This window comes from Rhinoderma darwinii, chromosome 8, assembly GCF_050947455.1.
Source record: "Rhinoderma darwinii isolate aRhiDar2 chromosome 8, aRhiDar2.hap1, whole genome shotgun sequence".
NCBI lineage: Eukaryota > Metazoa > Chordata > Amphibia > Anura > Rhinodermatidae > Rhinoderma > Rhinoderma darwinii.
In genome coordinates, this window is record NC_134694.1 from 108,708,440 (window position 1) to 108,723,259 (window position 14,820).

Below are 14,820 nucleotides of genomic sequence, written 5' to 3' on the forward strand. Positions count from 1 at the left end.
CAACAAAGCCATTCACCCCTGATCCTAGCACACACGGCAAATGTGGCAACTCTTCATAAATATGACGCTGGTAGCAATCGATGTTCAATTAATACATATTTGCACCCCTCTTCTTTATGGACTCCAGATAGAGATCCCCCCCCTGCGCTATTATTATAGCTAGGCCACCCGCTGTTGTAAAGGTTCCCACCCCACCCCCACTTTGGAGATCTGATCTTTTGGGTAAATTCACACAGTGCAGTTTTCGAAGCCGCAACCAGGCTTAAAAAAAAAAAAACCGGCACTGTGTGAATAAGACCTTTTGATAAAGGAAGCAGCTGCTGTTGCCCCAGTTCTGATAATGTGGATCCCATGTCTCCAGATGTGGTGCGCGAGGCTTGTGATAATCCAAATCGAATTGACCGATAGACGGAGCACAAAGTAGAAATTCAGACGTTATGTAACGCAATAAATGAATCTTGTGTGTCTGTGATATTAATTCTCCCAACTAAACATTATTGAGGCGGCCAGGGGCAGGTTAAAGTCTATCGCCATACTGTTTAACAGTCTATATAGGGGTCTATATAGGGGTCTATGGTGCTGTGAATTAGTTGGGTAGAACACAGTGACGGGCTCAATGTTGGATCCAGAATACGAGCTGTTAAACTGAACTCCTAGACATCTCATGCAGTCCCATTCAAAGAGTTGTCCCGGAGTAGAAAAACATGGCTGCTTTCTTCCAAAAGACAGTGCCACACATCTACACAGCCCCATTGACTTCACTGAAGCTAAGCTGCAATACCAGACACCACCCATAGACAAATGTGGCGCTGTTACTGGAAGAAAGCAGCCAAGTCTTTATGATCTTGTACAACCCCTTTCAGTTTTAAAGGGGTCATTCCACCCAAACAGCTTATGACCTATCCACAAGTGCTTGATTACTGGGGGTCCCACAGCTGAGACCTTCACCGATCAAGAGAGAGGGGGTCCCCGAGTACCCAGAATGAACGGAGCGGTGGTCATGCATGCGCGCTGCCGCTTCATTCATTCTCTATGGGACTGCCAGAGATAGCGGAGCGGTGTTCATTCAGGGTTCTCTTGATCGGTGAGGGTCCCAGCTGTGGGACCCCCAGTAATCAAATGCTCGTGGATAGGTGATAAGTTGTTTTGGTGGGATAACCAACAGGAGAATGCTGTAGTTCACGAGCAGAGCAAATATTGGTTTAAGCTGAATGCATCTAGTAAAATTGACTATGATAATCGTGAGCAAGCGACGGCGCCAAATATGGGACCTCCACGAACCGTGAAGAATGATCCCATCGCAGGCGCGTTTCGCAGATGTATGTGATCGGCGCAGGACACCGGCTGGGAGTGCGGGGGTGGCTGGTGCTTTGGACGATGTCCAGGTTTCATTCCCGGGAGCTGATAACTCCCATCAGTTTCTCTTACACTTTGGATGATTTGGATAGCAGATCTTTCATTGCTACCCCAGAATATTCGCATGTGTCCTGCTTCCTCTAGCTGTGGATTGTACTTTGCAGCTGTCTGGGATAACAAGTGCAGGCAACTTCTTGGAAAGGGCAGTGCCACGTGCAAGGCTGGCACTCACTGGCTGTGCCCGTATTGTGTTGCAGACCTGACCGCTTATAATGCACAGTGCAGCATAATGCTGCGTGACAAAAGAGCTTTCCAGGAAGGACGTTGCCCTTTCATGTCACACATGGTTATTATTACATGAAGGGAGACGCCGCAGGAGGGCGCAGAATCAATGGGCATCAGTGGGGCTACAACCTGAATAGTCATTTGTAGGGGTCATGTTACTTTAATAATGCCGCCTGTTAACCACTAGACCCTGGCATGTGTCTGGATAATCAGGGGGGCTGCATGGAGATGGTCTCGGTGTCTCCTTCTACATTCCAGGCATAGCTGTCCCATCCCCCTTGTCAGTAACCCCTTCACCCCAAGCACGTCTTGAGAATCAGTACATTGACACGTACAATACTAGCCATGAGCACGGGGCAAGCTCTGGGTGTTATTGCTTATCCTGAGCCATGGGCAAATGCGGCAGCTGCCAGTCATTGTATATATTATCTGCTGTATTGCGGTCTATGAAATTCACATTTATATGATTTTCACTCTATAACACGGTACTACACAATTTTTTACTGTCCTATTGTGTCCTAATTTTCATAGTTTCCGTCCTCCCGGTCACACATTACAGGCACCATAAACACGAAGGCCTCTCATGCATCGGGCCGGGTCATAGCTCCGTACACCCTCTGAGTTATAACATGGCACCCCTAGGCTTTTAAGGGACCCCACTGTGCCTCAAGTTCCATATGAAACGTACTAAAAATTGGATCGCATATTACTGAGAAAATTCTCCCTAAAAGCGTTGGGTCTTGCTTCTGACCCCCCCCCCCCCCTACAATCAGCGGAGATCACTAGGGGAAGTAGCGGCCAACCATACATGTTGTATTACTAGGAGCCCATTAAGTACATGGACGGGTCGAGTCTGCCAGTGCAGAGACCACTGATATTTAGCGGATCTCCGCACTGCCTTGTAGGGAGGGTCCCGAGCAGGGACCTACCTCTATGATATCTATATACCCGTATGGGACTGCCCTTTAACCCCTTCCCGACATCCAACGTACATGTACGGCGCTTTTGGGAAATACTTCACACAAAACTCCCGTGCCATCAGCCCGCAGCAACTGGGATGGCGCTGATCATGGCCGCTTAACCCCTTAGATACCGCGGTCAATATCGATCGCAGCAACTAAGCAACTCCCTCTGTCATCCCATTAGCCCCCCCGCGTCGCAATGTCGTGGTGTTGATGCGTTGTCATGGCAGCTAGGGCATTAAAGTGTACCTATACTTTCACAAAACTTTTGACGTATCATAGTGACAACAGAAGTTCACCTAATTGGTATCGCTGTGTTCCTACTGACACGAACTATAAAATTATCACGTTATTTACCACGCATGGTGAACTTCGCTCAAAAAAACCCAAAAAAAACAAAACAAACCACCAGAATTGCATTTTTTTTTTTTCTTCCCAAGAAAGCAATAAAAAGTGATCAAAGAGATGTTTGTACTCCCAAATAATACCAATGAAAATGGTAACTCACCCCACCAAAAAAAAACAAGCCCTCACATGATCGGTGGAAAAAAAGTTGTTGCTCTCCGAATACGGCTGCACTAAATCAAGTTATTTATTTTTAATAACAAAAATGCTTTTATTTTACAAAAGTCGTTAAACATAAAGAAATATATATGGATTTGGTATCCCCGTAATTGTACTGACCCACAGAATAATTTTAACATATCATTTTTATTGCACGTTGTACACCAGTAAAACAAACAAAACCTCAAAAAATAAAGGGGGAATTGCTGTGCCCCCCCCTCCCAACAAAAAAAAAAGTTGGGATATAAAATGGTAAGTGCTCTCCAGAGCAGTCACAATGACCATGTTCATGAGTCTCTTCTTCAGGAGTCTCTGCAGTCATGAGGAGGTCAAGACTTTTGACCTCTTGGTCATAAAACTATCTCCTGCTTTTCATCTGCAAACCTTCACATCCCTCTGTGCTGCTCCGAAAAGTCTCTGGTCAAGCCGGTGACATCGCATAATTGGGGTGTTTTTTATTTTTGCATCTGATGATCTTTTTCTGTGCCTGTGAGTAATGGTATCGGTCAAAGAATCTAAGAATATTCATTCGTCTAGTTTCCAGCTTTAGGGTCTATTCTGATTGGCGGACCATTTCTAGGTATTGGTTCCAGTACTTCTAGGAATCTAGCTGAGATTGGGGCCATGGGGTGTTATCGAGAGCTTCTGGTTGCTGAGGCCCCATGTGGACCTTGTATCCCTATACGGGACGTAATTGCAGATCAAAGTACGGACCCATTAATTTCTATTGCCCACGGACACCTTCCCGTAGACTGGCTCCTCCAAAAATAAGAAATGTCCCATTTTTTTTTATTGTCCGTGCTCACATACTTTATAATGGGGGTACGGTCTGCAAATGCGGATGACTGTCGACGGCCGTAGCCATAATTACGGACCAGGACTACGGGTACTGCCATGTGCAGGGGACCTTAGAAGGAGGTTATTCCTGCGTGTTGGTCCATACATTTTCTCATAGGCTTTGGCCACTGCTGTGCCTGTTGTGTATGAAGGTGAGAGAGAGTTTCACCACCCATAGAGGTCTGTAATCCAACTCATTGCGAATTTTGCTTGTCCACTTTGGATATATACCCTCTTTTGTTAGAAGAATCCCCCGACCATAAGCTTAGTTGTCCTACTGTAATCTGTGGGGGACTCCAGCTGCAGATGTTTGATTTCCCTGCAGCTCCTCCACAGGGGAAATGAAGCATTACACACTTCCTATTTGATGTTTTAAATACTTTTTTTCTTTATTGACACAAAAGTATTTAATTGACTCAGACTGTACTGGCGAACATGGTAGCACGAGAGGTTGTCTGGGCAATGCATGGACGTGTTGAATCCCCCAGAACGAGAGACGATATTTGTAGCCACTCGACACGCTGGATTCATAGAGAAGTCTCCTGAAAAGTAGACCCCTTAGTCGACTATGCTGTTATAACGACTCATACTGGCTCAACGTATGCCAAAAGGACACTCTTTTGGCATACACCAGGTCAGTGGGGCCCTGGAAACGTTCGGCCTATCCTTTGAAAGCTTTCGCGAAACATCTGCTGAACGAAGAGGTAAAACGTAATGTGAACGCAGCCTTATTCACAGGGGCCTGATGTTTTCTATGCAGGGTTTGTTGCTCTGTCTATGAATGTGTAGGCACAATCCTTAAAATAATGTAAGTGGACAGCGAGGAGAGGTCGTCACAGTGTGTCAGGATTATATCCCATCAGTGTGGACTTTAAATCTCCAGTCTGATAAACCTTCTGTCCATCTTAACCCATCGCTTGCTCATTTACACACAGATTATCACTATGAGCAGCCGTTCTGAATGGGTATGTGGGAAGCTTCTGTAATATCAGGACGCTCTGCTTGTGACTGGTCAGATGAGCTGGGTCGAAGCGCCCGGGATCCTGCTGCTCGTAATTCTCTTTAATCCTTTGTGTGAGTAGGAGCAGTGAAAGCAGATCTACATTAACATGTGTGCAACGCCACCGCCGCCGCCACCTCCGTCTCTTGTGCCATCTAGAAATACAGGCGGAGCAAGTTTTGGAAGGCTGTGTGACCCTGCTCTGCCAGATTTGAGATCTAGATAGATATATATATCTATATATCTGAAAATTATTATGACTGGTATTGCAATGCTGGCTTGTTTTTCCATTCATATTGGAGTAGTTGAGTTTTCCTCAGGTAGATTGATGTATTGCTTCTATTATGTGCAGTCAAGTGGGTTTCGAATTTCATAGTCTATCTTCTATTTAGATCCTCAAGCTTCTCAATGGTGTTTGCATGTTTTCTGAGGTTGTCTTCATCCGTCTTATTCCTGGTCGCGCTCCTTAACAAGTGGTTTTTCAAAAAGCAGCGCCACTCTTTTCCATAGGACTTGTCTGGTATTGCACTTGGCCACATTCACTTGAGTGGAGATGGGCTGCAATACCAGACACAAGAGACCAGAGTGGCGCTGCTTCAGGATCCTGAACTATCCCCTTTATCTTACTCTTCAGTAATTCTGTACTTAAAGGGGTTGTTCCAGAACAATTATCCCCCTATACATAGCGATGAGACAATTATCCCCTATACTAAGGACTCTACCACTGATGGCGAGAACAGGGTTCCCGAACTCCGGTTCCTCCTCACTCCGTTCAAGGAGGAGCTTGAATGGAACGGCTATCTAGCATGTGCCCGCCACTCCATTCACTGCCTATGAGAATGATGGAAACAGCTGAGTGCTATACTTGGCTGTTTCCGTCATTCATTTGAATGGAGCAGCAGCAGGCATGCTCAACCGCCGCACCATTCAATGTCCTGTCAATTCAGGAACCCCCGTTCTCTCGATTGCTGGTGGTCCCAGAGACCAGGCAGGATAGGTGATCATTTTTGATTATAAAACAGCCACTTTAAGGCTAGGGCTACACCGTGTCTTTGGTCGCGACATGAAGATTGCAATGTTGCGATTCGATATCGCAATTATTGACCATGAATGTGGCTGCTGTATAACCTGCAACTTAACGCGACTGCGACACGACAGTCACATAAAATCCAAAGTTTTTGGTCGCAGGTAGAAAGTCTCCGTTTGTCACCATTGTTACAGGGTACTGTTATTTTGATGGAATCCATAGCGCAGTCGACTACTTTATTGATTCCGTCACAATGGAAACCTCCGGCGGAACACCTCAACGGAGAGTCAACGCTGATGTGAACACAGCCGAAGTCGCGTGTGACTCATTTGCGACATGTCAGCGTCCTTTTTTTGGGTGGATGTTGCAAAGCCAAAATCGCATCCTGAAATAGTAATGCGACAACAAGTCGCAGACAAATCGCAAAAATGTTTGGGTTGTGCGACTTGATGTCTTGCAGCCCTGGACTTTTCTAGTACACTGGATCTCCTAATAGTGAGTCCATAATAAGATAAAGCGTGACACTGACCGTGTGTGGAGTGGAAGGCCCAGCTCTGACTTGGCCAGAGACCTGCTGACTTGTTTTCCTCGTCTTCTGGTATTTTCAAAAATCTTTACCAAGACTATTGCTTCTTGTCCTTGTACTTTATTGTCCAGTTTTATCAACCATAGGAAATATCATGGGCTACGTATGGAATTGTAGATACTTTAACATGGTTTAGTTGAGTTCATGAGTGTAAAAAGATTCTGTACTGACAAAAAAACCAACTTGGGCACCAAGTCCCAATTCTGTATCCAAGTGCCAATTGCGAGGCTTGTAGGGGTCCGAGTAGAGCCGGCGTTCCCCTCTATACAGGAGCGTTATGTTAGACCGCCTGCACACGACCGTGCCTGTAATCCCTGTCCGTGGTTACGGGCACAGCCGGCTGCGGACATCCACCCGCATTTGCAGGCCGTGCTTCCATTTTAAAGTATGGGAGCACAGTCCGTAAAAAGCAAAAAGTAGGACCTGTCCGATCTTTTGCGGAGCCTTTCTATGGCACAGACACCCATACGGGAAGGTTTCCGTGGGCGATAGAAGTGAATGGGTCCATAATTACAGATGAATTCTACGGTCGTGTGCACGGGGCCTAATAGGTACGTCCCATCCCAGGACTTAACCTCTTATAGCTAAGCTGCTACCCCCTCCCCCGATAATCCCTACGAATGAGAATTGGGACTGGGATATTAGAAAATTGCATCGTTTTAGGAACATTTTGGACCCCCTTTTTTTTTTTTTTTTTTTTTTTTTTTTTAATTCACATAACGAAGTTATTCCTATAAAAAATATATATTGGGGATTTGTCATTTGTGCAGCTTGCCTATAAGTACGTGGATGCGAACTGTAATCTGACTTGCAGGAGAAATACAGAGATTGTGTATTTTTTATTTTTTTTCAAACTGTAAATGAAGGAATGTGGAAACGCCAGTCTAGTATGATGCGCGCAGCCCTCCCTATAGCAGGTTTTTCTCCGTTTTTGGTCTTTTTTTCCGGATCAGACCTTGCAGTCTCCTCCAGGTTTTTAGCAATGATCCAGCGCACATTCATTGCTGTATTGTGATCCTGACCCCTCCTGGTATCCCTGTCTTTTCCTGTCCTCCTCCCTCCTCCCATGGGCCGGGGAGGAGCTGATCTTTCACGTCATGAAACTGGCTGGGACAGTGAGAGGGCCTGAAACTTCCCATCAAACAGCTCCAGGAATTCTCTCCCGCAGCCAGTGTCCTCTCCTCCTGGGTCTCTATGGTGTCCGGAGCCCAAAGCGATGCCAAGGGTGAGTCCTTTACTGTTGGTGATTTGTTTCTTGTAAGGCTGGGAGTCCCTGTCCAGGCCATTAGTGGGTATGTGCCTCACCCATTATTACACGAGACCCACCTGCACAGGAGAATAGTGTCCGTCATGCGTGGGGAACTCTTGCAGGAGTGTGACATCTCCGTGCTGGGTCCCTTATGTGTCCATGAGAATCTAGGCAGGTGGTTGGCATTTATTTTCTCTAATAGATACAGAAGCAGCGTCCATACAAGTCCTGCGGACACGGACCCTCTTAGTAAGTTTATCTTTAACCCCTTAATGCCTGAGGCTTCTTGTGCCTTATTGAGCAGGCAGGTTTAACGGTGATAACTTGGTTTTTTGTTGGACTCTCCGAATTGTTTTTGATGTTTTTTCCTTTAGGTTGTTAGTACTTTATAGTTTTTGCATAAATAGTATTTTCCTTCATCAAAGTTATTAGGTTTATAGGGGACTAAAATGTTGCGTGGAGTAAACGTGATTCAGGGAACAAGGAGGACATTTTTTTTCTTCTACTTTTAAAGGCAATATAGACCCATGAGCGATGTTTTACTACAGCCCCGGTAACTGGACAACTTTTCTATGATGGAACGTTTGTTTAAAATATCTTTTTTGGAGTCTAGAGAGTGACGTGAGGACTGGGGCAGGACTTTACCTTAGTCAAGCACTTCTTTAACCCTGACTTCTAAGCCACCGACAAGCAAACCGTATACCTGCGGCCGTGCCATTAAGCAGAATCTCAGTATCTAGTGACCGGTGTGTAGACAGTCATTAAGAGGTTAAATATGACCAATCACTTTATTAGGATGTAGCTTTAGCTGGATATGGGGCGATGAATATTTGAATATAAGACATCGTCTTCTTCGTCGTCTTCTTCTGCAAGAGTCCAGCAAATTATTAATGTGCAGAGTTCGTTCTCCGGCATCTCTGTATTATTGATGATGGTGAGAAGGTGAATACAAGACTTGCAGTAATATAGAGGAATGGTTAGAGTCCCACATTGTGTGTGTCTGGGGGTAGGGGGAATGAAAGGCAATAAAGAAGTGGGGGATGTGGGTGGGAAGTCACATGAAGCATATCGTATCATATGACTTGAGTTGCCAGATGCCGAGCATCATGTAGCACCGGTCGTAGCGATATGTACAAGTCTGGGGGTCATTGGGACTCGCACACTAGGACCCATTTTATAGGAAGCCAATTGACCGATCGGTATAGGAGAGAACCCACACAACCCAGGAAGGTCATACCAACTCCAGATGTTGTGGTCGAGCCCAGTGCTGGAAGGCTACGGTGTTACCGGCTGTGTCGCCCTTTACTCGCACTTCTTCCCAAAAGCTGGTGGACGTTCAGGTCAGGCTGCTCTCTATGGAAGCAATAGATGGATTTCCTCTATGAATAGCTCTTCATGTATCCTGTCCATACACCGGAGACATAATCAATCAATCACCAATCAATCCTGTAAACAAACGACGTCCCCTGTAGCCAAGGTCAATGAGTTTGATAATCAGCGGTGGGATTTTAACACCATGGTGAAGATTTACGAAGTAAAATGCAGCAGAGTTCTGTCTCCAATGGCTCCAAATGACGTCCATGACGAGCTGTAGACACTTTTGACATCGACATCAACAGTTTTGCGTGTCTAAAAAAAGGGTTGTAGTTACCGGGTAATGAAAAGCACCTCATTTATGTTGATAATTGGTGCAAATTATTGATGAAGGAAGCTTCCGATCCTGTACAGTGTTGGAATTGTAGACGAATAAAGGGTAATACCAACCTTAGAAATGTATGACATCCACGGGAGGCAAGATGGTGGTTGGGTGACCCCTGTTCTGAAGATAGTTGAGGCTCCCGGCTCTGGAACCCCCCACCTATCATTCATTTGTGGATATGCCATAAATGTCTAAAGTGGGAATACTCCTTTAATACAAGAGTAGAACTTGGCTCTGTTAACACTTTGTTTGTAAATTACATTTGGCGTCTGAGCTGTCAAAACTTTCAGGGCATAGGCCGAATGTATCCATAGGGCCCCATTCACACTGCTTATGCCTGGACGGTGTGTTTTTGGTATACCTTCTATTCTATGGAGATGCATACAGTAAATAAGCATATCCTGCACGGTATATGTGTGTTTTTTTTCTTTTCTACTGTGAGCGGCGTATGCCTGACGCACGTCGCAGCCTTCAGGTGGAAGTAGATGTTGGGAAATCCTTCCGAAACGTACCTCAGACTGAAACGATCCTAAAGGTGCCCCTTACGTATTAGATGATCGTCGGCCCAACCCACTGATTACGACGGGACCGACCGGCCGGCTAATGTGTATGGGGGTGTCCATTATATCCACTTATGATGCTACTGTAATACACTGCGGGTCTGACCGACAACAAATCCGCCCGGAAAATCTCTACGTTACGTGTGAACATCACCTTAGTGCTAATAATAGAAGGATATAATCCTTTCTTATGATATTTCCTCCATGCCAAGAAAGATATGCAACTTCTTCCATGATCACCAGGCATTGCTCGGCAGCCTGTGGATGTTAGGAGTTGTAGTTTCACAGCAGCTGTGGAGCTATAGGTATACATGTGATCTACAGCGCTGCCGCTCTCCTGTGTCCCGGGCCCGCTCTGCGCTGTATGAATGTATCCTGCTGAGATCGTGTTTTGCCTCTGGCTCGTCCTCAGGAAGGAAGCAGCGCTGGATTGTGTGTGTGAAGATTGTTCTGTTGTACTGAAACACTTTCTATTTCTTTATGTAACCAAATAAATAAATGAACTTAGGATATTTTTGGGTGGGGGTTGGGGAGGGTGGGGATGCGTCGCGCAGTAACGCACATTGTAGTATCCCCTTTTTTTGGCAGGACGACCTCAAGGAATACATTTATAAAAGATTCTGCTTGGCTGAACGGATTCCGTGCGTTTTCTCTTTCATTGCTGGATTCAGTATTATGTCCTCTGCCAGTCTCGTGTGTTTATAGAGTGCAAGCTCTTCAGGTAACTGGTCCTTGGGACAGTTTTTGAGGAAGTGGCAGCGCTGCTAGGAAAGCTTCATGCCACTTTGTCTCCGGTCAACTCTGTTTTTTTCCAGAGGACACGTGGTGAGTCATTGACTATAATGTGGTCATAGACACGTGGTCCGCCTGAACTCGTAACGTGCGTGGTTTTCCGGGTTATACCCTGATGATTGGCAGGTAATGCCCTGACTCAAACATCTCTTCTATGGCCGCTCACATGGTCGCTATGTTTACGGGCAGCCTCAAACCTCAGATTGCAGTTGTCTAAATTAGTCTTGACCCCTTCTAAATGACGAGTTAAGGTCATCGTATTTATATAGGAGGAGGAGATAAGCGTCTGGAAGACCCCTGGACATGGCTTATCTCGAAGATTGGTCAAGTACTTTCCCAATGACAGGCGCCTGTCCCCATAGACAAAAATCTGTGGCCAACCTTGGATGACTTTCATTGTGTATTTCTATTTGTCCTCCAGGTAATGGATGTTTCAGCACTGTATAAAGCACTCCGGGTAGAGCCTTTAGTTCATCCTGATCTTCCTGGTTCAGGAATTGAATCTAGGACTTCAAGGAATCTAATCTCTTATTTTAGTCAACGGGCAAACATGCGGCCTCCTGGGAAAAAAAAGATGAGTGGAGATGAAGTGGCATGGCGCTCTCCGAGCACTGCTGGAACGTCGTCTTTTCTCACAATGCCATTCAGACATTGGTAGCAAATTCTAGCGATATGCCACCGTCTTGAGATCCACGTTTCCTTACGGTAACTGCTCTCCAGCAATGTCCACCGCTCTTTATCATGAAGTAGGGAAGTTCTCACCGGCTAGTCCGTGATATTGACCACAGCGGACGATGTGATCTGTGTATCGCTAAATGAATAGAGCCCTAACCAGAGAGCATGGGGGGGGGGGGGGGGTGGGGTGTTCACGTAAATCCCAAAAAGTATGGAATAAAAAGATCTGTAGTTGTCTCTGGACTAATCCGCTGTCTATGTCATGCCGTTTGATTGGCATGTAAAGGCCGTGTTCACACTTTGAGGTTTTGAATTCAGCTTTTGGCCTATAGACGTTTAATGTATACATCATGAGCTCTTCTATAACCTTTTCATTACGTGTACGTTAAACAGATCCCATAATAGCCTATAGGTTAGGCAGTAGTCAGGCATCCGTTACCCATAGACTATTATGAGATCCGTTTGACGTATACATCCTGAAACGTGCTTAACCTACAGGTTTAATGTATCCCTGTGACGTATATGTAACCCATAGGCTACCATGTTATTTTTATTTTTTTTGCTGGATCCCGTTGTATGGAATAGCGTAATCTACCACACTATTCCATATCTAAAAAAAAAAAAAAGGGCATACTGACCTATATACCAGCCCAAAAGCGCACTCTCTTGGCCTCCATCGGCTAATGGAACCACATCCCAAACGTAATGTGGACATGGCCTAAGAGAGAAGGTCACTGCATGCTCATGTCGGGCCGCACAGTACAGACTGTAGTCCACTGCGGAGTTCTGCGTGACTGATCGCCACCTCGGTTAATGAGTTACTAATTAGGAGGAGAGACGTTCCAGGCACTGTAGTGGGAATGTGGGAGTTCTCTCTCTGTTCTTCTCCCCTTTACATCACAGAGGACCAGTTAACCCTACAAAAAACAAAGCCGCAAACTAGAGGTGCAGCTCCGCGACATGGAGCACCATCCAGGTGGGGTACAACTTCCTAACAAGCGCCCTATCCCACGTCTTGCTCAATACTGAGCTAAGCTGATTTACCAGAGCCGGGATTGACTTGTACGTGTGCCAACAACCTGTTCTCTGCCCTCAGGACACGGCATCCACCCATTTAATAAACTTCTACACTCCAGCGGTGAGCGTTATAATGGAGGCCTCGCAGATCAACATTAGGTTGTTCTCTGGTGCTGGAGTCCACAGTTCTTTGCTTCTATGTTTTAATAGAAGTTCGTCAAAGGTGGAGCCTTACTTTAAGGCTGAATGCACACGTTGCTGATTTTACTGCGGAAAATACGCAGCAAAACTGCAGAAAACCGCAAGAAATTTGCAGCAAAAAAAACGCACCTGAAGGTGAGTTTATTGATGCGTTTTTTGGTGCGGTTTTTACGTCTTGTGTAAGTCGCGTCATTTTCATGCTGCGGGTTTTGCCGAGTATTTCTGCATAACTAGGGGGATAGAATTCGCAAGCGTAATCGCGGGATAAATTAACTTGTCGCTGTTTCGAAAATACACACCGGTTCAATCTACGTCCCGAAAAATACTGCAGCGTGGACATGAAATCCCATTGCCTATGCTAGGACTGTATTACGCTGTGGTTTTGCCACACGCAAATACGCGTGGCAAAACCCCACGTAATACGCATCGTGTGCATTCAGCCTAAGGCTACATTCACACAAGCGTGACGGATGTACGGCCAGAAAAAAACGCGAGAATCTGTCCATGTGCTTTGCGAGCGTGGCATGCGTTTTTCACGCACTCGCAAAGCACTTTTTTTAAATTTATCTTTTTCAAAGGAATTGTTGTGCAAAAGACTGATGGGCATCCGTGTGCAGTGCGTGGTTTTCACGCACCCATTGACTTTAATGGGCGTTTAGGTGAGTGAAAACGCCCCAGTATAGGACATGCAGTGAGTTTCATGCATGTGTGACCGTTCCCATTGAAATCAACGGGTCTGTGGGCTGCGCGTGATTTCCATGCGAGGTTCATGTGAATGGGCCCTAAAGGTAGAGTGGTGATGCGGGCAGCACGTGGCTCAGTGGTTAGCACTGGGGTCCTGGGTTCGAATCTGAAGCCCAGGGTGTGGGGGGGGGAACTATTTTGGAATTTTCATTTTCTATTACAACTCCTATTGGACTGCTATGTGTCTATCAGTACCATCTGCATCATGGAAGGATTAGCGCTGCTCCGGGCTCACACCCTTCCTCACTATGCGGCCACACGCTGTGTTACTACTTGTACAATGAGCCCATGTTTCATCTGTTCTTTGTAAAACAAGCTCCTGTGGTGTGTGGAGAATGTCTTCTGCGTAGATCCCCCCCCCCCTATATAATGTGCAATGAAACGATCCTTTATAACGCCGCAGATTGCTCGCCACATGGCTGACGGTTATAAAGTTTCTAAACATTCCCATTAAACGAGGACACGAAGAGGATTTAACATGTTGAGTTTTTCCAGCTTGTCCGGATGTGACCACAATAAGGCCTCATGCCGCGGCAGGGCTGTATACGCGACGGCTTATGGATCCCCGGTATGAAGCGGTACAGCCGGTCTGCTGCCATGTAGACCGTTAAGCGCCGTATGGATGGAGCGGTTCTCCTCTAGTAGCGATGCTTGTAGGGGAGATGAGCTCCGTGTATACAGGATCCGACGGCGCATGCCACGATTTTTATTTTCTGCAAAATTCTATAGAATCTGACATAAAAATACTTGGTGGCATATACGGAGGTACGATACAGGCCCCGTTCTCTAGAATGGGAGCCCTATTACGGTTCGGGACAAAGCAGAGCTGAATACATAGATTTGCGGGGGGTGTGCTGCGTGTTTTACGTTGCGTATTTATTTAGGCATTTCAGTCTGGATTCCGCAGCCAGTGTAGGTGAATATCACTTAGGGGTCTGTCGAGGAGGGCACCAAATATGTTACTGCAGTGACCTATTTCATCACCCGAAGTCCATTTAATGCTCGATAGGATTTCAGGGGATCCGTGATTGATGTTCGTTGCCTTTTAAAATGTTACCCCGAAGCGGATTTCCACCCAAAATCAAAAATTAGAGCTGCACCTAAAGTTATATCATGTTTTATGTACTTAGCGATACTGATATTTGTCCGTTTCGTTGTGGTGGCCATATTTGAGAAGTAGTCGGCAGGGTGTGCAGCCATATTGGTTGTCATTTTTTTTTTCGTTCGCTCCTAAACTTTGGCGTCTGCTGCTATAACTTGTGGCTA

The 14,820-nt window shown here is 45.9% G+C and overlaps 1 protein-coding gene across 2 annotated transcripts in view; it reads left to right on the top strand.

Moving 5' to 3' along the window:
* PAK4 (p21 (RAC1) activated kinase 4) overlaps positions 1 to 14,820 on the top strand; it is a 46,366-nt gene that overhangs the window by 5,188 nt on the left and 26,358 nt on the right. The window contains exon 1 of one of the 2 annotated variants that reach the window (XM_075836289.1): positions 7,726 to 7,842. The exons of the other annotated variant lie outside the window; for it this stretch is intronic. Within the exon in view, the coding sequence (XP_075692404.1) occupies positions 7,812 to 7,842 (31 nt within the window). The 5' untranslated portion in view covers positions 7,726 to 7,811. Of the gene's footprint in view, positions 1 to 7,725; positions 7,843 to 14,820 lie in introns of those variants that run through there. 2 annotated transcript variants of the gene reach the window in all.